The sequence below is a fragment of the Artemia franciscana genome, chromosome 4 (assembly GCF_032884065.1).
Source record: "Artemia franciscana chromosome 4, ASM3288406v1, whole genome shotgun sequence".
Taxonomy (NCBI): domain Eukaryota; kingdom Metazoa; phylum Arthropoda; class Branchiopoda; order Anostraca; family Artemiidae; genus Artemia; species Artemia franciscana.
The window spans coordinates 51,372,339-51,395,914 of record NC_088866.1 but is presented as its reverse complement, the minus strand read 5'-3'; the positions used below and the strand labels follow the sequence as shown (position 1 = coordinate 51,395,914).

General features: G+C 33.6%; 1 protein-coding gene across 1 annotated transcript in view; it reads left to right on the top strand.

The window, feature by feature from the left end:
* LOC136026557 (uncharacterized) overlaps window positions 1–23,576 on the top strand; it is a 36,626-nt gene that overhangs the window by 6,550 nt on the left and 6,500 nt on the right. The window contains exons 2-4 of the mRNA XM_065703242.1: window positions 10,916–11,027; window positions 15,347–15,494; window positions 22,610–22,688. Of these exons, the coding sequence (XP_065559314.1) occupies window positions 10,916–11,027; window positions 15,347–15,494; window positions 22,610–22,688 (339 nt within the window). The remainder of the gene's footprint in view (window positions 1–10,915; window positions 11,028–15,346; window positions 15,495–22,609; window positions 22,689–23,576) is intronic.

Genomic DNA, 23,576 nt, shown 5'->3' with positions numbered 1-23,576 from the left:
GATATTTCGATATCAATATATCTTCATGTTTTCTTTCAATAACTTTTTAGATCATACATTTATTTATTTTTTCAAAGTACTTTTCAATATCAGCTGCTTTAGAATCAAAACTTTTAGATGTAAATAAATAAACCGTTTCGCCTTTTAATCAACCATTTAAACCAAAAAAATGATAACGAGTTTCTTTCCATTTTTGTTTGTAACACATTTCATTCGTGTAATCGTGTATTCCATTCCAATGTCTAAATCTTCTTTCCTAATAGTTCGATTATATTTACTTTTCATTTTCATTTCGCTTGAATGTTTTTCCATTTCTTGTTTGCTAATTGTATTAAATAAATTTCAAAATCGAAATAAATTTTTCTTGTAAATTACCTCTAGCTTTCTTCGAAAGAATAATTCATTCAAAATTCTGGGAAGAAATCCAAACCCGTGTAAGAAGCCTGTCAAATGAAACACAAAAGATTAAATAAAATCTCCTTGAAGGCCGGGAGGGGTGAGCTGGTGAAGCGATGGGCTTATCATCGGTTTCAGTTGATGGTGTAAATACGATCACACCAGGAGGTCTAAATCAAGGAATAAGAAGCGGGGGGCCTTGCCTCCAAACAAAAACTATGCGGTATTTTTCTTAGAATCCAGGCTGATATGAGATCACCATTATCAAAAAAAATTTTATACGAGCCTGGGGAAGGGGTTTTGTAAAAAAAATTAAAGGATATTTTTGCTTAATTTTTAATTGATTTATATTCTATTAATTTATCTATTGAAAACCATAAGGAATTTATTGAAATAAAGAACAAAATAAAACTGATAACAAAATGGGGGGCCGTTATTCATTTTTTACCATGCCTAATAATTCATGTGTTTTTTTTTAAATTTTTATTCTATTACAGATAAGTTATTAATACTATTTTCTTTCTATATTTTGGGTTTTAATCAATAGGACTAATTCATAACTTAATAATGAGATAATAACGAGCTTCGGTAATAGAGCTCTATTAAACAAGTCAGAAACGATTGCGTACGAGTTTCTGACGCGTCTTTGAATTTCTTCACGGAATTCTTATATCGAATGAAGGATTCAGAAGTTGTTTCACAAGTACTCATTTGAAAAGAATTTTTACAGCTGCTAATGGTACTCAAATTGGAAGTAAGCCACCATTTTAATTAGTTGATGATAAGATATAATTATATAGACATCTTTATTCTTCATTTTCCGCTGCTCAATTTGTTCAATTTGTTGTCTGTTAAACAATAATTTGACAGGTTTCTTGGCAACAATACCATTTTCTATTCGAATTCGGTAAATTTTTTCCTAAAACATCTGTTTTTTTAGTTTTTGAAGAGGGAATAAATTAATTTAGTATTCAATAGAGTCAAGTTTTTTGTTTATTTCAAATTTATCAAGAAGAGATAAGAACAATAATCTTGGAAGATTTTGAAGTAGCTAATATAAAAGTAGTTAGATATGTTGGTCACCTGTCTTTTATGTAGTAATAGATTAACAGGTTTTCATTCATTCACTTTTGCATGCGTTACTCGCACTTCACATTTTTGTTTTGCATCAAAACAAGTTTTAATTTTTTGAAATTCTGATAAATAAATTGACCACTTTTCCATTTATTAGTGAATTATTTTTATTGATATAATTCCAAGGTGAAATATGTAATTACATATGAAATGATGGTGCGCACGTGGGAGGTTACGGAATACTTTAGGGGATGTTCTTCCCTTCAAAATTACATTTTCTTCAATGCGTTTTTCTTCAAGGTGTGTTTTTCGTTGGGATTTTTTCTTCAAGATTTTTTAAATAAAATATTGCACTCTATTTGATCTTGAATGTGCTATCAGAGGTGAAACAAAACCAAGCGCATGATTATGGCTAGAACATAGTACACCCTCATATACGGACAAAAGTTTATCTTTTTCTCTTCGCTATATAGAATTTTACACTTATATTAGAGGCAATCATGAACGAGCATTCCTATGTACAAAGGTGACAAGGTCCATGAATTGAATTAGTCAAATATATTGAACATTCATTCCAGAGCAAGGAATCTAAAAGACAAAGATTTTTTATTGTACATACATGCTTTAATAGTAAACAAATTTACAAAAACACATTATACTGAGGGCACTGAAATCAATATTTAATGGGCGAGAAAGACATATTTTCAACTAGAAAGTTGTTCAATCGAGGATTGCCAACATAAATGGTGAGAAATTCACGATAAGTGTATCTACAACATCAAAATATAATATTTCACGAAAACCATTACTATTAATCAATAAGTCTAGATCCATTGAGAGGACACTTGAGTTATTAGAGGTAGATTCAAGCGGGGTAGAAGACATTTGACTTAATTTCATGTTTTTTATTCTTTGTTGGTATTATTTTCTCTCAATTCACAACATCTGGCATACTATGGCTCGCACATGACACCCTTTGGTACCTTACATCATTCCTAAAGTACCCTCAGATATTTCCATGATAAAAATATGCTTTAAATCCATTGGTTTGTGTTTTGGCAATCCACCTCCTATGTGATGTCCAAAATGGGGATTCACACCAACGTGGCAAACTATGGCCGCCACACGACAGCCCCCGGAGCCACTCATTTCCAAAAATATTTTTCATAGATTTTCAAGACAAAAATATTTTTTAAAATGCTAGAAAATTCTGCCTCCTCCTTCATGGAAATTCTCCTCCCCATAACAAATTCCTCCATGGACAGTGCTCACCACAAAACCCCCTTCCCTCAACCCCTCCTCCTCAGCAAAAAATCCCCCTGACAACGTCTGGACACTTCTCAGTGACCCTTACTATATGAGAACACTGGTCGAAGCTCGTATCTTGCAGCCCCTCCCACAGAGACTGTGGGGGAGTAAGTCGTCCCCAAGGACATAGTGATAAGGTGTTTCGACTATGTTGAGTAAACTGGCTGTCTCAGATTTTTGATCCGGTGACTTTGTGAAAATATGAGTTTGGGAGGGGGCCAAGGTACCCTCCAATTTTTCGTCCCTTAAAAAAGGCACTAGAACTCTTAATTTCCGTTAGAATGAGCCCTCTCGTGAAATCCTAGGATCACTGGGTCGATGCGATCACCCCAGGGAAAAAACAATTAAGCAAATAAACACGCATCCGTGATCTGTCTTGTTGGAAAAAATACGAAATTCCACATTTTGTAGATAGAAGCTTGAAACTTCTACTGTAGGGTTCTCTGATAGGCTGAATCAGATGGTGTGATTTTTGTTAAGGCTCTATCATTTTTTTGGTCACTTAATACGGGCTCTACAGCTTTTCATTTCCGTTAGAATGAGCCCTCTCGCAAGATTCTAGGACCACTGGGTCGAAACTATCGCCCCTGGGGGAAAAACAGCAAAAAAAAACAACAAACACTCATCCGTTATCTGCCTTCTGGAAAAAATACAAAATTCAACATTTTTGTAGATAGGAGCTTGAAACTTCTACAATAGGGTTCTCTGACACGCTGAATCTGATGGTGTGGTTTTCGTTAAGGTTCTGTGACTTTTAGGGGGTTTTTATTTTCTAAAATAAAGCAAATTTTCTTAGGCTCGTAACTTTTGATGGGTAAAACTAAACTTGATGAAACTTATATATTTAAAATCAGCATTAAAATAAAATTGTTTTGATTTAACTATTGGTAACAAAGTCCCGTTTTCTAGAGTATCGGTTACCATTGGGCTGGGTCGCTCCTTACTACAGTTTGTTACTACGAACTATTTTAAAAGGACATATAATTTAAAACGTTTTCTTGAATATGCCGTTTCCTTGTTCCCACAAACAGTAGAAATCCTGAATAATCCTTAGAAATCAATATATAGAAATCAAGTTGTGGGGGGGGGATGGATTTCACGACATCCATAGGGGATATACTATTGGAGCTAATCGCTCAGCAAGATGTTATTACGGGCACCTGAGCCTATTGCAATACCATAGTGCAATACAAAAGGTTGAAACATAGTATAAAATACTTCCTACAAAGCAAATATTATTCATAAGATATACAAAATTCTTTGCAACGATCTAACATAGTTTTTTAAGAATTAAAAGTAGCTCATCGAGAGCATAAAATACTGGCTACTAAACACAAAAATATTAACAACATCCCAAATACTTCTTATAGAATACTAAAAAGTTCAAAACATAATACAAAATTATTCCTACAAAAAAGAAATAACTTACAAAAAAAAATACTAATTCCAAAACAGTTCCAACAAAATGCAAAGTAGTTGGTTTAGAACACAAAATGCTTGGTAGCACAGACATTCTAACATCACCCCAAATACTTCTTATTGAATAAAAACTTTCAAAACTAATTCCAATAATCCCTACATAACAAAAAGATAATTCTTACGAAATAAAGAAAACACTTTGCGTAATTCTAAAATAGTTCTAATAGAATGAAAAATAGTTGGTACAGAGCAGAAAATATTTTCTAAAAAGCACAAAATTCTAACAACATTCCAAATGCTTAAAAAAACGAAAAAAAAAGGTTCAAGTCTATTCCCAGTAATTACTACAAAACAGGAACAACTCTCACAAAATAAAAAAATACTTTACAAAATACTAAATAGTTCTAATAGAATGAAAAATAGCTGATACAGAACACAAAATACTTGCTACAAACACAAAAATTCCAACAACATCCCACAAACCTTTTATAGAATAGAAAAACTTCATACAAAATCGACAAAAGAGTTTGCGACCTCGATGTAAAATAATTCCTACAAAACAAAAATAATTTACAAAATATGAATACTTTCACAACTCTAAAATAGTTCTAACAGAGTGAAAAGTAGTTGATGCAGATCAGAAAATATTATCTACAAAAAAAATTCTAAAGACATCCCAAAATTTCTGATAGAATAGGAAAAAGTTCAAACATAATTAAAAAATACTTTATACATTTTAAAATAGTTCTAACAGAATGAAAAATAGTTGGTGCAGAACACAAGATATTTGCTACAAAAGGCTACATATTTGCTATATTTGCTACAAATCCTAAATAATAAAAAAAAAACTTTAAAATCCTGTCAACACCCCAAATATTTTTATAAAATACCAATAGTTCAAACATTCCAAAATAATTCCTGAAACCAATATTGTTCAACCGAAATACAAAAATTATTTACTCGATTCTAAAATAGTTCTAACAGAATGAAAAATAGTTGGTGCACAATGAAAAATACTTGTTAAAATACAAAAATTTCATAACACATTAAAAACTTCTAATAGAATACAAAAAGTTCAAACACAATGAAAAATAATTCCTACAAACTAAAAATAATTCTTACAAAATATTAACTCACTTTGATCAATTCTAAAATATTTCTGACAGAATGGAAAATAGTTGGTGCAGAAAGCAAAATACTTGCTAAAAAACAAAAAAAAAACTAACAACACCCCTAATACTTCTTATAGAATTAAATAAAAAAAACAAGTTTTTTCAACTGAAAGTAAGGAGTGACATCAAAACTTAAAACGCACAGAAATTACTTCGTATATGAAAGAGGCTGCTTCCTCATCAACGCCCCGCTCTTTACGCTAAAGTTTGACTCTGTCTATCAATTCTTCTTTTTAAAACAGTAAAAAACTTTAGCGTAAAGAGCGGGGCGTTGATGAGGAAGCAGCCTCTTTCATATACGAAGTAATTTCTGTGCGTTTTAAGTTTTGATGTCACTCCTTACTTTCAGTTGAAAAAACTTGTTTTTTTTATTTAATTTCTGAACGTTTTTGAATCAATGTATGTTTTGATTTTGGCTCTCTGCAGAGGAATAATCAAAACGAAATTAGCATATTTTTTTTTTGGCTCAATGGCTTTCTCATAATTTTGATCGAATGGTTTTGAGAAAAAAAGAGCGGGAGACGAAGCCTAGTTGCCCCCCAATTTTTTGGTTAATTAAAAAGGCAACTAGAACTTTTAATTTTATTTATTGGTAAAAGATTTACGTAACTTATAAATTAGCTTACGTAAAGAACTTTTGTATTCTCATGTTTTTATTACATATATGAAGGGATTCGCCCCATCGTCAGTACCTTGCTCTTTACACTAAAACTGAAATTTTATCCCAATTCATTAAGAATGACCCCCTGAATCACAAAAGCCGTAGAATAAGTAGTTGAAATTACCGAAAATACTTTAGCGTAAAGAGCGAGGTATTAGAAGGAGGTGAGCTCCTCATATGGGTAATAATTTCTGTTTGTTTTAAGTTTTATTGCTGTTCCTTACTTCCAGCTGAAAAAGCTTTTTCACTTTTATTTTTTAATTGTTTTTTTTTTTAAATAATGCTAGTAAATCCTGCTCTCCCTTCATGGAAATTTTCTTCTCCCATTACAAATTCTCGAAGGAAAGTTCCCCCAGCATATCCCCCTCTTCTCAGCCCCTCCCCCAAACCAAAAAAATCCTCTTGAAAACGCCTGTATACTTCCCAATAACCATTACTATATGTAAGCACAGGTCAAAGTTTGTAATTTGTTGCCCCTCCCACGGGGACTGTGGGGGAGTAAGTCGTCCCTAAAGACATAGTTATAAGGTTTTTCGACTACGCTGAATAAAATGGCTATCTCAGAATTTTGATCTGTTGACTTTGGGAAAATAATTAGCGTGGGAGGGGGCATAGGTGCCCTCTAATTTTTTTGGTCACTTAAAAAGGGCATTAGAACTTTTCATTTCCGTTAGAATGAGCCCTCTTGCAACATTCTAGGACAATTGGGTCGATACGATCACCCCTGGGAAAAAAAAAAAAACAAAAAAACAAAATAAACACGCATCCGTGATCTGCCTTCTGGCAAAAAATGCAAAATTCCACATTTTTGTAGATAGGAGCTCGAAACTTCCACAGTAGGGTTCTCTGATACGCTGAATCTGATGGTGTGATTTTCGTTAAGATTCTATGACTTTTAGGGGGCGTTTCCCCCTATTTTCTAAAATAACGCAAATTTTCTCAGGCTCGTAACTTTTGATGGGTAAGACTAAACTTGATGAAACTTATATATTTAAAACCGGCATTAAAATGCGATTCTTTTGATGTAGCTATTGGTATCAAAATTCCATTTTTTAGAGTTTTGGTTACTATTGAGCCGGGTCGCTCCTTACTACAGTTCGTTACCACGAACTGTTTGATACAAAAGTTCGAATATTATCCAAAATAATTTCTGAAAATCAGAAATAATTCTTCCAAATACAAAAATACTCTGCTGGTTTTTAAAACAGTTTTAACAGAATGAAAAATAGTTGGTACGCAACACAATATACTTGCTACAAAATATAAAATTATAAATATCCAAAATACTTCTTATACAATTAAAAAATTGAAAACACAAACCAAAATAATTCCAACACAACAGAAATAATTCTTCTAAATACAAAAATACTTTGCCCGTTTCTAAAATAGTTTTAACAGAATGAAAAATAGATGGCTTGCAGCATAAAACACTTACTACAAAACACGAAACTTCTAAAATCCGAAATACTTCTTCTAGAATACAAAAATTTGAAACATATAAGAAACAATTCCAACTAAACAAAAAAATTATTCCTACGAAATACAAAATAATATTATTAACTAATTTTAAGCTAGGTTCATTTGAATTTTGCAAGTGTGCCCGCAAGTTACCTCAAAACCGTAGTATAGGTTAACCTAACCTTGTCGCACGTAATAAAAATGTTAAATTCTTAAAAACGCTGGGAGTTTGCATGAAATACACATCTGAACAACAATGTTGTTCAAGCTGTTAAAACGGGGTGGCCTTAGGTACTCGGGGTGCAACAAGCTGGTTACGGGTGACTCGAGTTAGTTATAGGTTGGTTGTAGGTACCCAACCCGAGGGAGGCTGGTACTCATAGTGGTCAAACGTCTATCTGTGTTTGTTTCTATCTCTTACTCTGTGTTTTTGTTGGTATTTTGACTCTCTCTCTCACTGTGCCCACGTGTCCGAGCGAATGTTTGCCTGTTTCTGTGTCTGTCTTTACGTGTTTTGTCTTTTTCTGTTTCTGTAGGCCTGTGTTTCCGAGTGTCTGTTTACCAGTCTCCGTATCTGTATCTCTATGGGTGATTTTATATGTTTACTTCTCTCTCTCTCTCTCTCTCTCTCTCTCTCTCTGTCTCTCTCTCTCTGTCTCTCTCTCTCTCTCTCTCTCTCTCTCTCTCTCTCTCTCTCTCTCTCTCTCTCTCTCTCTCTCTCACTTTTCCTGTTTGTCCGACTCTGTATGTTTTTGCGTGTGCGATTTTGTCTCTGTAATGTTCTTTGTGTGTTTTATCGTCTGACTCTGCGTGTGTATGTTTGAGCTTTTGTCTTTGTTTCTGTGCCTGTGTGTCTGATTCTGTGTTAGTGCCTGTCTCCGCTTTATAATTTCTATTTTTGAGAAAACAGTCAAACAAACCTGGGTTGAGACAATGGAATGAGAAAGCAAGCAAAATAACAGTGTTTTGGAATTGGAATTGTTGGGGAAAAGACGAATAACCCTAGGTTGAACTTAAGAACAAGAAAAGAAACAAAGCAATTCCGCTTTTGTGATGTTTTCTTTTTCAATAAAAAGTCAAACAAAGGCTGGTACTCATAGTGGCCAAATGTCTATCTTTGTTTGTTTCTATCTCTTACTCCGTGTGTTTATGTTGGTATTTTGACTCTCTCTCACCCTGCCCGTGTGTCTGAGCGTATGTTTGCCTGTTTCTGTGTCTGTCTTTACGTTTTTTTTACTTTTCCTTTTTCTCTGGGCCTTTTTTTCTGAGTGTCTGTTTTCCAGTCTCCGTCTCTGTGTCTCTACGGGTGATTTTATTTGTTTACCTCTCTCTCTCTCTCTCTCTCTCTCTTTCTACCTCTCTCTCTCTCTCTCTCTCTCACTTTTTCTGTTTTTCTGACTCTGTGTGTTCTTCTGACTCCGTGTTTGTGTCTGTCCCCGCTTTGTTGTTTCTATTTTTGAGGAAAAAGTCGAACAAACCTGAGTTGAAACAATGAAGTGAGAAAGCAAATAAAATAATTCTGTTTTGGAATTGGAATTGTTGGGGAAAAGACGAATAACCCCAGTTTGAACTTAAGAACAAGAAAGAAACAAAGCAATTCCGCTTTGGTTTTGTTTTCTTTTTTAATAAAAAGTCAAACAAACTTGGTTGAAACAAAATAATGAGTAAAGAAACTAAACAATTCCGCTTTAGTATTGCTATTTTAGATAAAATTCAAACAACCCTGCTTAAAACAGGAACGAGAAAAAAATAGAGCAATTTTGCATTGGTATTGGCATTTTTGGGAAGAGTTAATCAACACTGGTTGAAGCAAAAGAATGAGAAAAGAAACAAAAGTAATTCCGCTTTGGTACGGTTTTTTGGAAAAAAAGTTGAACGACCCAGTTTGAGACAAAAAAAACGAGAAAGAAACAAAAGCAATTCCGCTTTTCATTTTTATCATGAAAATATATGAGATTGCCTTAGGTGTGATGTTGCACGCCAGAGGGCTGCCACAGGCCAATCATAGAGCTAATCATATAATTGAGAGTCAATCATCAGTTAATCATAGAGTACAAGTCAGGGATTACCATGAGGGGTATCATGTTGGGGGTGGCTTGTGAAAACACTAGCTTATTTATTTAAAGCATAAAGCATAATTAATAATAAACAAACTTCTAAAAAATGTATTAGGAATGATTCAGGTTGTCATACGGTGCTATTTGCCAGCTATAGTGTGCCATGGTGGAATGAATTGCCATGGGTGGCATCAAGTTCAGGGTGTCTTGAGAAAACACCAACCAATGAATTTAAAGCATTATTTTTATAATGAAAATATATGAGAAAAATTATCATGATTTTTTTTTTAATTTTCAACATAAATTATTCCTCAAGCATTGCTGATGCATCTTCTTGACAACCTGTATGCGCATAGTATAGCCAGCTGTGAAAGAGTTTATCCATCTATACACCTCACAGAGACTATCTGTCTTAGCTTTACTTTAATCAGCCATGTCTCTCAAGTCTTTCGTTGCTTCCACAAAGTTGATAATTCAAAAATCAACGGACTCGATCGATTTGCCTCTGTGAAAGGCAAAGCTGGCATAAATATTTCATGGTTGCACCAAGTCGGTTGATTTTTGTCTTATAAATTTGTTGGAATTGATAAAAGCCTCGAAAACCATTGTTAATTAAAATAATGCCAAGATAATCTCTGTGATTCCTACTGTTACTTCTCATCTAACTGCAGATTCATTTACGATTCGATGAATTCATTATTCATTGTTAACGAGAGGGTAGTTTAAAATAAAGAAAATTTGTAATATATTATTAATATTTAAGCAAATCATTTTGCTTAATGATGGACGAGTTATGGTGGTTCTTTAATGTTTTGAATTTTCTTAAACATTATATAAAATGATAACCTTATCGTTTGTAAATATTTTCTTTAAAAAGTCACAACCCACTTAGACATACTAAGACAAATTGAACCATTCCTTTGACAAACTAAACGCTAAATACATTGCTGCATTGCAACATTTACCAAATATAATAAAAGTGTTGACAACTAGTGGAATGCGGAATGACAATACAACTGCAAATATATGTCATAATTGATACCAACAACTAAGACAGTAATGAATATATGGAATGATAAGACGAGTAAAAATAAATAACAAAACGGATACATATATAGCAGTAGGAATAGAATGATGAAAATTTCCTAAATTTTTGTTCACACATATTACTTGGTTAAAAACCATCACCGTACCCTGCAACAATTTTGTTGAGAATAGTAGTGCTAAAGATAAGAACTTACGTCTAGAGCAGTCCCACCTTATTTATTTCAACCAATTTAAAGTGTTTAATCAATAATGTGCTCCCTAATTGGTGTTTTGATGATTGCCAAGTTCTTGTTGTTTTTTAATTAATTTACTTTTTCTTTCAGAATCAAATTATCCCACTTTACTGAAGGAAAAACTCCCCAAGACAAAGGGAGGATCAAATTTAACTACTGTACTTGCTGTTTTTTCAATTGCACTAACTTGCATTCTCTTTGGGTAAGTAAATGGAAACATAACGACGGCTCTAGAACGTGGTTTTTAGGGGCACACGCGCCTCCACATGTTTGAATAGCAGAAGCAAACAATACCAATGAGGGAGACAACTTTGAATGATGCCCCCCCAAATGTTAGTTCCGTATTCACCCTTGTGTAAGCAAATACTATCGCACCGTCTGTAACAAATTTAAAAGCCTTATGTAATTGTTTTTGTGAAACATGTATTTATAATGTGCTATTTTATATCCTATGTCATTCGGGTTTTAAGATAATTATAAGACCTTAAAAAAATTTCCAAACATACAATATATTTTTTTCTCAAATGTATATGTAGTGAATTTTTTTTTGCTTCTCATTTAAAAATTGAGTCTATCATTACAATTCAACTGTAAAATTCATAAGTTTTTTCTGCCAACCATAAAGAGTGCTAGGAAACAATTTTTCCTAGTATTCTCTCTTGTAATGGTTGCAACATCACCTGCAACCTATTAAAGAGTTAATTACCTGAAAATTTTTAAACCCACTTTGAAACTAAATCGTATGGTGTGATTTTTTTTTCATTTGAAGTTAATTGATGAATGGTTGCTATTAGATAGTTTTTTTTTATTAGCAAAAGTTTGCTGTGAAAATAAATGCTTGAGGCTTCTTGAAAAGAAATACCCACCGTCCATAGCTGTGTTGGCCTCTGGCGGTACGGTACTACCACGAATAGTTAGTAATAGTAGTAGTAGTTGATACCGACCTCCGGAACAAGGGTGAATTGAATGGAAAGTGCACTATTAGAATGGCAATGATTGAAATCCTAAGAGATTTTAGTCGTCCTTCATATTGAAAAACAGGGAAATGGCATTTTTTCATGGGAACCAGTGGTCTATTTCATTTATTTTTTAAGCCAAGACTAGTTGACTACCATGAAAATTAATCGAAGTATTTAAACAAACAGTTCCAGGAACTGAAGTCTGATTAAGGAGTGATTCAGCTGAATTTTAACCGAAACTCTAAAAAAATACACACATCATTGTTTAGACAACAATACACACATCAAAAGAATCGACTTTTTATGGTGATTTTAAATTAAAAAAAAACATCATCTTATCCAAAGTTACCCATGGCGGCCCATGGGACAAATTCAGTAAATTACACAAGCTCTCCATAGTTAGTATATCAATTAAAAAAACATCATCATATCTAAAGTTACCCATAACAGCACTAGAGGTAAAAAAAAGTAATTTACACAAGCTGCCCATTGTTAGCTTATGAATTGAAAAAAAATCATAATGTTCCAACGTACCCATGGCAGCCGTTGGGGCAAGCTGCCATGGAGAAGTTGCACAAGCTGTCCATTGCTAGCTTATCAATTAATAAGAAAAGCATCTTGTCCAGAGTTACCCATTACAGTCCTTGGGGAAAAAATAGTAAATTACAAAAGCTGCCCATTGTTAGCTTATCAATTAAAAAAAAACATCTTCATATCCAAATTTACCCATGACCACCCTTGTGGCAAAAATAGTAAATTACACAAGCTGCCAATTCTTAGCTTATAAATAAAAAAAGCATCATCATGTCCAAAGTTACCCATGACAGCCCTTGGGGTGAAAATAGTAAATTAGAAAAGCTGCCCATTCTTAGATTATCAATTAAAAAACCTGATCATGTTCAAAGTTACCCATGAAAGTCCTTGGGACAAAAGCAGTAAATTAAAAAAGCTGCCCATTGTTAGCTCATCAATTAAAAACATCATCATGTCCAAAGGTACCTATGACAGCCATTGGGGCAAAATAGTAACTTGCACACGCTGCCCATTGCTAGCTTATCAAATAAAAAAAGTAACATGTCCAAAGCTACCCTTGACAGTTTTTGGGGTAAAAATAATAAATTACGCGAGCTTCTCGTCGTTAGCTTATCAATTTAAAAAAAAAACTTTATCATGTCCAAAGTTACCCATGATAGCCCTTGGGGCAAAACTAATAAAATACACAGTCTGCCCATAGTTAGCTTAAAAAAAGTATGAAAAAGAAATGTTTCGGAGAACATTGAAAAGCCAAATCAAAACTAAGATAGGCAGGGATGGAATCAAAGAATAATTCAAACAAGAACGAGCAGAAATTTTTATCAAAGAACAAACAATACCCAAAAGCATCAGAAATTAAAATAAATAATTATATCCATCATATAGATAAGATATACTGATATAGTTGAGTTAAGAAATCCCAAAAAAAGTAGAAATTAATAGTTGATTGTGCTATTTCAAGAAAATGTAACAGTTGTTTCAATGTAATGTTAACGTTTTTTTATTGTTATGAATATAATCATGAAAGAAATGATAAACAAAAGTTTGAATCTTGAATTGCTGAGGTTGTCGGAAAGTAATGTCAGTATTTATTAAATATTCAGTTTATTTCCGATTTTTTTTCAGTCATCTTGATTAATATAGCGATTAATCAAAAAACCTGCTATTCGACGAAAAACTTTTCAAGGAAAAGTGAAGTTTTAAATTAAACCCAAGGTGAGCGGAAATTAAGTCAAATAGCAGTTGAATGTAAAAAAACAAGCAAAAGAAAACGGGTTTTGATTTCAACAAAGCAGTGAAAAAAACTATACTTTAAGTAAAAATTAAAAATATTCCGAATAATTCGGCCCCCTCGCCAGGGAGCCTTTCTCAACGGAGAAAAAATACAAACGATAAAAAAGAAGAAAAATGCTTTTTAAAGCATAACACACACACACACAATAAGAAAAAACACAACAACTACACACCCAAAAAAATAAATAAACAATAAATAAATAAGGACAACTTACATTATAAACAAAGCTCCGAGCACTGATGGTAATTACTTAAGAAAAAATAAAGCGAATGTTTATAGTGAAACCATGGGACTCTCTACTCTGCACAATCAGTGTATACACTGGTTATGCAAAGGAGAGAGATCCATGCTTTCACTATAAACATTCGCTTTCGTTTTTTCTTATGATATTACCATCAGTTCCGGGAGCTTTGTTTGTAACGTGAGTTTTTCTTATTATTTTTTTTCGTGTGTTTAGTTGTCGTGTTTCTTTTCTTTGTTTTTTTGCGTGTGTTATATTAAAAAAAATTCTTCATTTTTATCGTTTGTTTTTCTTTCCGTTGAGAAAGGCTCCTGGACGAGGGGGCGGAAATATTCGGAATATTTTAATAGTCCCCCGTTGGAATTGACTCCCAGGGGCTCTTTGGAATTGCTTGCTTGGCCACAGCGTCTTGAAGGCTCCCCACTAATGGGCTCTGAAGGTTTTTTCCTGGCCCTCGCAGGTTTTGAATATAACAACCAAATAAATATTGAAAAAAAAACATTTGCATAAGTAAACAAACAAGCCCATATTACATAACAGTTAGGTTTACTATACCATGACATGGACACTATAGTGTTGCATAAGAACCAGGTGCGCCTAATAACATCATGAAAGGATAGTAGATCTAATAGTACTGCCTCTATGTGTCTCCTAAAAAGCACTATAGCGCAACTACTCACTCTGTTTGTTTGTGTGTGTTTCTTGTCTCTCTATCAGAGCCTGTGTGTCTGACTGTATGTTTGTCCGTTTCTGTGTCTGTATTTCTTGTGTTTGTATTTCTTAACTTATATATGTGTTTTTATGTTGTGTGTTTCTCTGTTCCTGTATGTCTGACTTTGTTTGTTGTTTGTCTCTGTAATAGTCTTTTATGTGCCCGTTTGTATAATTATGTGTGATTTTTTGTGTTCACTTTGTGTGTTTGTTAGTGTGTTCCTCTGGGTGTTTGCGCGTTTATTTTTGCCCCCCCTCTCTCTCTCTCTCTCTCTCCCCCTCTCCTACTCTACCTGCTCTAACCTACCCTACTCCTGTTTTCGGTAGCTTTACGTTATTATAAGAATGGGGTATAGTTTTTTTTGTAGTATGTGAACAGATTAAAAATAAAGAGAAGTATGTGAAAAATCAGGAGTAGTGGCTCCCAACACATGGTATTAAATACATCAAAGGCACACAAGGCACCAAATAGCTTACGGTGTAGCTTTTCCTTGAAGGCGTAGCTGTATGTGGGAATCAAAAGATTGTTAATGTTCCTGTTTACGTTCTTGCGTTTTACAAAAGTGTTGTTAAATTTCAGTGCCCGAAAACTTTCATAATTTACAAACAGTTAAAGGAAAAATTTTTGAAAACTACAGTTTTTGGATATAAATAGACCTGAGATAAGTCAATAGAGAATGTGCTACTTTTAATGTCCTTAGTGTAGGTGTACAATCCATGCTATCAGCATTGTAGATATCAGGTTCTAGATTTATTGAAAATGAACTTAAATTTGTTCCTAGGACTCTTACATACCAGCTATGGAATACACCTGACAACATTGCACTTTTGAATAAAGAGGTTATGAGTCTTCAATTCCGGTTGGACAAGGAATCCGAAAGAGTTTACCGATTGCAGAAGGAAATTTCATTTCTTCAGTCACGTCAAAATGTATGTGCTCTTTATACAATTTTAGGCAGAGTCCTCTCTTCAGGCTCTATAAAAACGTTTCAAGCGTTCTGGGGTAAAAGGTGTTTGACTGTGTTTAGCGGTAAATACAAAGAATGATCCAGCCCCATTTTTATTTTCCTTGTTTGAGTTGCAATAGAATTACTGTATTTTTTACTTAATTACATTAATGTCTCGAAAAAATGAAAGGTATTCTAATTCTAGTCCCTCCCCCTTACTCTTCCTAAAATCCTTCTCTTCTTACGAAATATCTCTCTTTTCCTAAAGAATATACGATTCATTTATTAGAAAATAAATGTGCATTTTAAAATATCGGTTTGTATATTTCGATTTTTCTGGGAAGATAAAACTAAATTTAAAGTTGAAATTAAAATTAGTAGGTAAAACTTATTATACATAATATAAAAAGGTTACCAATTTACTTCTTTAAAATGCGTAATTTAGTAACTAATCAAACTTTAAGAACCTGTTCTGTTTCTGTAAAATCAATAATCCCCCCTTCCCAAGAGACATTAAAATTCAAAGTTCGTTTTTAATTAATTTACAATGTAAAAACTCTTAGATTAGTCACAGGCGGAATAGAGAACTAAAATCTTTTCTGGAAATCCATTGTCCCCATCTCTTAAGAAAAATACCCTGAGCTTCCTCGTATTAGCAGCAAAAAAAGATTGCCACTTATAAAAACAATTGATTTCAGGCCATCCCGGCAAAAACTTGTTTTCCCGGCTAAAACTTGTTTTCCCTTATATATGGTATTAACATTTTTGACGAAAAGCGGGCCAACGCCCTTCCCAGATATATATTGTTCTTTCGCCTAACCAGTCCTATCAGTTTTTCAATCACAGTAAGGAAAATCGCAAAATTTTTTACTTTTAAAGCTGGCAATTTCAAGTCTTGTTATTTGTTTTTCCATCAACTTAATAGATTTGTTGTTCCTCGGACATGTTTCAGCCAAGTTATACTGAAGACTACTGCTTCAGTTTTGATGCCTAAAATCTGTACTATTGTCCTTCTGTCTTTTCCTGTAAACAAAGTTTTAAAACTAGCTAAAAAAAGGTCTATACAAATGCCTCAAAGGCCACAACATAGGAGAAGAATAGAAATTTTTAAAATGCACTATCTAAGAATTTGTCTTATAAGTTGTTTGTATTTTCCCTCTCTTTTTTAACGGGTATACCCTTCAGAAAAGACTCCTAGACTCCTGAAAAGAAAATGGTGTGTCCTGGTATAAAATGTCAAATAAAATGTCAAATGAAATAAAATGTCAACCTTATGAATAAAAGGAAAATCTGCCTTCAGGAAGAGTAAAAATGCGAGCCTTTGGTAACAAGATGAAGCTTCTACCCGTAGGCAACCACAAAGAGGCCTTTTCTTTGATTTAACACATACTTTCTTTTTAGTATAGACAATTCAATAAATTGGATTTAAGTTTTAAAACACAATATTGACAGTGGTTTACTTAATAAAAAGTATAGAATAAAATTTCCTTCGTTAAAAACTGATCTGACCTATTAACTACCAAACTTTTAATACTGTTAATATCCCCTATTATTTATTGCTGGATTTATTGTTAATATGATGATTATTGTTTCTAATTAATTTTTTTGCCTCCTCATAAACTTCTTTCTTTAAAAGATTCGAAAAGTCTTTCTAAAGCTTTTTGGTGTTCAGATTTATTATTAGCCCAAAATCAAGCTGAGCTTTTTAACAATAGAGTGGGAGCTTCAAGTGGTCATACTTCAAGGCCATGTAGCCTGGCTAACAGAATGTAAGCTGACTACACTATGTGGTGGACGCCCTAGACATCTTTGACATGGCTTCTTCTAATGTCTATGAACTATTGAGGATATTGGCTACGCTGTCAGTTTCTTTCAGCACAGTCGAAAGGAGTTTTTCTATGCTGCAAAGGTTAGAAAACTGCCTTAAAAGTTCCTTGGCATAAAATTCGGTGGAGTATTTATCGAAAATTGTTAAAGGAGACTTTGCTTTTGCGAAATGAAATTCTAAAACTCTCTTTATTTGATTTCTAAATTAGTCTATTTCAGAAGCCAAATGAAAACAGTTGTATACTTTCTATTATACGGTGGGATTTGCAGGTTCATATACTATGTGAGAAGTCGTAATCCCTTGTGTCTACCGGCGCTGGTGTGCCGGTACTTGAAAGTGCCGGTATCTTCAAAATCGTTGCGGCAATTGGAATGAGCTCATAGAAACATAAATAATAATTAAGAAAAATAGCCAACAGCCAACTTCAGGACTTTTTAAAGCAACTTAAAAGCAACTTTTAAAAGAAACATAGTGCTTAACAGGAATTCATAATCAGAGGCAACGCTATAGCGTTGATACGGCTGTTTATTGAAACTTGTTTGTTTTGGGTTTCATTTGTTTATTAATGGTGATTTGTGGTAGTCTTTTGCTTGGAAGATTATTTGACTTTATTTTTGTTCATTTTTGGTTTAATGGAGCTCTTTACTTTTCTTTGAAAAACATTTTTTGCAGGATTTTGCCTTAATTAACCATTAGGAATCGATAAAAATGTTTGATTCCGAGCATATCCTAAAGGGCTATGGGAATTAAAATGAAACTTTGGAGAATGATTAGGTGTATATTATATATTATACTCAAAACGCAAAGTATGTATCTAGTTTATAAAAATGGAGGACCTACAAAATTTTAAGAACGGCAGACGGTATTTGAAACTTTCAGGACATGTTGAGAGGGATTTTGAAACGTGGTTGAAGGATCGATATCCTCCTCCCAATTCCTTTTTATTTACCCTCCCTTCCAAAATATTTGATCAAAACTTCGAAATATATATTTTGTTCAAAATAGTCAAAAGCTTCACAAACTATACCTATAGGGGTGAAGTAGCCCCTCAAAGCTTTGGAGAGGGGTGCCAAACACAATAAAACACACTGTTTGTGTGTCTGTTGTCAGAATGACGTATAATCAATATCCAAGGAATGGCTAATGGCATTAAGTTGAAAGTCTTAGAGTATATTGAAGGGAATGTTGAAGAGCTATTGGAGGGAAACCGAGCCTCATTACCCTTTTTAGATGCTCCCTTCCTTCATCACTGGTTAAAATTTTGAAAAGGAGATTTTGTTCAAAACATCAAAAAATCTAGTAACTATTTCTCTGGGGATGCAGTGCCCGAACATTTGCCGCTGCAAGGATAAATTATGTAATTTATTCTTTATTACATGCATGATTTATCATTAGGAAATGAAGGGGGTTTATTCTAGTTGGGTTCGAAAAGGCTAAGAATATTAATGTAAACTTTTGGGAATTCTGAGAGGCATGTTATAATAAATCTAAAGATAGAATGCACATCCTTTTTATCAGAAAAGGGTATCTGCAATATTACAAAAACAGCTAAGGGTACTAAGTATAAATTATCAGGGTATTTTGAGGAGCATTATAAAAAGTATGTGAAGGTCAACCAGTCCCCCTCTCATCCTCATTTTAGATCCCCTCCTTCCAAAGACATTTGATCAAAATCTTAGAATACCCGTCCTGTTCAAAATAGTAAAAAAGTGAAATGTACCTCCAGGAATGACATAACCCCCACAGTCCCTGGGGAAAATGTTGTAAGTTATATAATTTGCCCATTACTTATATGTAAAGTCATTTATTGAGAAAAGGGATGTGTTTGATCGTGAGTCTTCGCAAGGGCTAAGAATATTAAAGTAGAACTTTTTAAGAAATATTGAGGGGGATGCAAACAAAATCAAAACACTCTGTATGCGTGAGGGTTATCAAAAAGACACAACAACAATATCTAAGGACTAATAAAGGTGTTAAGTTGAAGCTTTAATGGCATGTTGAGAGGAATGTTGAAATAGAACTCTTGGCCTTTTAAATTCTCCCCATAATACTGATAGATATCTTAAAAAACTATTTTATTCAAAATATTCACAAAATCAAATAGCTATGCCTCTGGGGATTCCATGGTGCAACAGCCCCTGGGGCAAATTATGCGATTTTTTTATTTTTAAAAGCAGGATTTATCAATGTGAAAGGACGGAAGGTTTAATCCTGGGTGTGTCCGAAAAGGCTAAGGATATTGTGGCCAATTATCTGAAACATTGGGGTTTATGTTGAGCTAAATAGAAAAAAAAACTATTTGTACCCATGTTATACAAAATGCCTGTATTTCAATTTCTTAGGAACAGGTAGTGGTATTAAGTTGAAACTTTCAGGACCGCTACTACTACACCTACCACTGCGGCTGCAAATGAGACTGATTGTGACTGTAAATGTGGCAACTTTCAACTGTAACAGAGACTGTCTGCAACCGCTACTGGATCTACTTGTGACTATTCTCAGCGAATGTAAAGGGGATGCTTAACTTTAAAATTGTAATGTTGAAAAAAACACTCTTTTGTTTTGGTACTTTGATGACACTTTGATATTCTAATGGGGCATGTTGAGAAACTCGAAGCTTTGGCAATCAAAATTGAACAGAGATTAAAAACAAAGAAATATGAAAAGACATTTTTCAAGAAAAAGTAAAGAGCCGTATTGATTTTAAGATCAGCAGAAATAAACACCTATAATAATCAAACTCAAAAGGACCAGACATTACTAGTAATGAATAAATGAAAACCAACAGCAGAAGATATTAAATAAACAATCATAGGAAACAAACATTCAACAGGTATAAATGAATAAATAAATCTTAAAATGATTAAAACTTAAATTGAATATACAAAAATTACTGGAAACTAACAAAATTACTACAATTAAGAGTCTGCCAACTGTCCCCTCTCCCCTGTCTCTAAAAGTCTTGACCCTGCTGCGTCACTTGCGCTTTACTGAAAACAAATTGTGTTGTTTATACTTTGAAAATAATTTTATACTTTGAAAATAAGACTAAAAAATTGAAAATAAAAACAAAAATTACTGTGAAATAAAATCTTTAACTGCTAAGCTTTTAGTATTCGATTTCTTTATATTAAAATATTCTGTTTCATTTTAATAGTTATCTCCAAGGACTGTTCAGGTGACTTTTTAAGTCACCAAGAAGAAATGGCCACGGGAACAATTTGTGGCACCAAACTACGATTTTCGCCCCAAAAAGGGCCAAAGTTGCCATCAATTGACAAATCACAAATGGCCGCTTGATTCATGAGCATAAAAAAAAACTGTTCATTGAGCTTCCCACTTGTAGAGAAAGTAATGCCATATAATGGCGCATTTATCCCTGATAAGTTACTTTGTCTAGAGTCTAGACCATATGAGATAATTGATAAATAATTTCCACATTCATATACAGAATTCTCTTTATTCGTCTTACTTTTTATTTGGCTGCTTGATTATGTATATGAGGAGAACTATCCAGGGGAATCGCCCGGGGGAAGTTTTTCGGGGACAATTTTCATCGGAGAGTGAATTGTTCGTGGAGAGGATATTCTGCGGGAAGAATTTATCGCGAGGGGTGGAATTTTCTGGTGGGTTGTTTTTCCACGATTTGGGGTATTTTCAAGAATTATTTAAAAAACGATAATAGATTAATCAAGCTTTTTTAATTGGAAGTATGGAGGAATATCAAACAGTTCGTGGTAACGAGCTGTATGTAAGGAACAACCAGGTTCAATAGAAACCAAACTCAGAATTTTGATACAATAGACATATCAAAAGAATAAGATTTTTGAGCTGATTTTAAATATATAAGTTTCATTAAGTTTAGTCTTACCCATCAAAAGTTACGAGCCTGAGAAAATTTGCTTGGTTTTTGAAAGAAGAGGGAAACACCCCTTACAGGTCATATATTCTTCATGAGAATCACACCATCAGTTTTGACGTATCAGATAACCCCGCTATAACACTCCTATCTGCAAAAATATGGTTTGTTCTAACGGAAATTAAAAGTTCTAGTGCCCTTTTTAGTGACCGAAAAATTGGAGGGCAACTAAGCCCCCTCCCTCGCCAGTTTTTTCCAAACTTGTCAGATTAGAATTCTGAGATAGCTCTTTTGTTCAGCATAGTTGAAGAGCCCAATAACTATGTCTTTGGACGTAAAACGACCCCAAAAACGGTCTTTAAGCTATACAAATTGTCTGTTGTTAACGCATAGTAGGCTACTTGTTATTTAGAAATATGAATACATTGTTTGAATGGGGAGGGGAAGACAATTTTTCTGCTGGGGGGATTTTGCACGGGGAGAATTTTCAATAGAGATGGAAGTTTTTTCAAAAAAAAGTTTTTTCAACTGAAAGTAAGAGGCAACATTAAAACTTAAAATGAACAGATATTATTACGTATATTAGGGGGGTTGTCCCCTCCTCAAAACCTAAGGACCATTTACTTAGAACAATAAGTAATTTTTTTGAAGTTCTGAAAAAAAATAGCACGAAGAGCGAGGTGTTGAGGAGGGGGCAGCCTCCCCTCATATACGTAATAACTTTTGTTCATTTTAAGTTTTAATGTCGCTCCTAGTTTCAATAAAAAAAATTTATCTAATTGAAACATAAAATGGACAGAAATTATTCCATATGTGAGGGGGCTGCCTTCTCCTATGCCCCTGCATCGTTATTCTAAAATTTTTTTTAGTGTTTTAAAAATCTTTATTCCAATTCAATGCCCTTGTGTTTCAGCAGTCGTGTTCCAAGAATTGGTAAAAGAGTAAAACTTCAGCGTAAAGAGCGAGGGGTAGAAGAGGGGGTAGTCCTCATCATATACGGAACATATTTTGTTCGTTTTTAAATTTTAATGTTGCTCCTTACTTTTAGTGTATTGATTTTTCATTTAATACTGTTAACTAAAACATGCTGTCTGAAGTGAGTTTTAGGCTCTATAATCCATATTGGACAATCTGCAAACGATTCTTTTAAACACAGATCTATAAAACGTATATCTCTATGAAAATAAAATTACATTCAATCCATTTGAATTTTCATTGTATTCATTTTTGCGATATCTACTTTTGTTTTATTATTAAACTATATTTTTGTTGTTGAAGTTTTCATCAATTATTAATTTGACTAGAAATTGAATTTCAGTATACTAAATGTAATTGTGTTTAGTATTGTGTTTTTTTTTCACCAAAATCGAATTTTTATTCGTTTTTGTGTTTATATTTTGTTGAATTGTAGGTAGGAGAAGCTATGCAAGAGAGTCTGAGGAGGAGTTTCAGCTGGCCCAGCTCGAATATTAAAGAGTCTCTTGAAATACGTAAGTTATATTATTTTTTTATGTAAAAACAAGAAAAGCTCATGCTTGTACTGTGTAATATACTCATATTTTCCTAAAAAACAATTTTTATAGGACAAAATAATTTTGTTTATCTTATTCTATAAAAATCGTCTACATCGTTTAATAAAACCTACTCATATTACCTTCTACTAGACTATGACCCTCAGCATGGCTGGATTTACCAATATCCTTATCTGCCAGCAGTAACCAATCGAAGTCTCAAAGCGTGAAAATTCTTCCCAAATGTACACTTTTCAGTACCCGATTACTCTAAACACTCATTTCTGTCATTCTGGATAACCTTCTCCCGCCCCCTCCTCCCAAGAAAAGGATCTTGAATTGTCTAAACGTAATTTCCAATATACTGCTTATACTTGCAATTGGTATATTTCTGAACAAAATGTTTTGATCAGTTGGTTATCTTTTTACAGACGCACAATTGTCAAATGTCCCATAATGGCTAAGACCTGACAAGCTATCTGACATTAGATCTGGGAAGTATCAAATATATTACCGGACCATTTGAGGCCAGAGAAGCTAACCGACATAAGATCTGAGAAGCATTATATGTGCCACAGTTTATAAAGTCTAAGGACGTAACTGACTTGTATTCTGAGAAGCGTCAAATGTACCACAATTTAATAGTCTTCAAAAGCTAATGGACGCAAGATCTGAGAAGGAATAAAGTGCCACAATTTGTAATATCCAATAAGTTTGTCAGAGTCAAATCTGAGAACCATCAAATGTATCACAATCTATGATTTCTAAGAAGCTAACCGACGTATATCTGACAATCATCAAATGTGCCACAATTCATAGGTTTAAGAAGCTATCCTGATGTCAGATCTGTGAAGCATTAAATGAGCC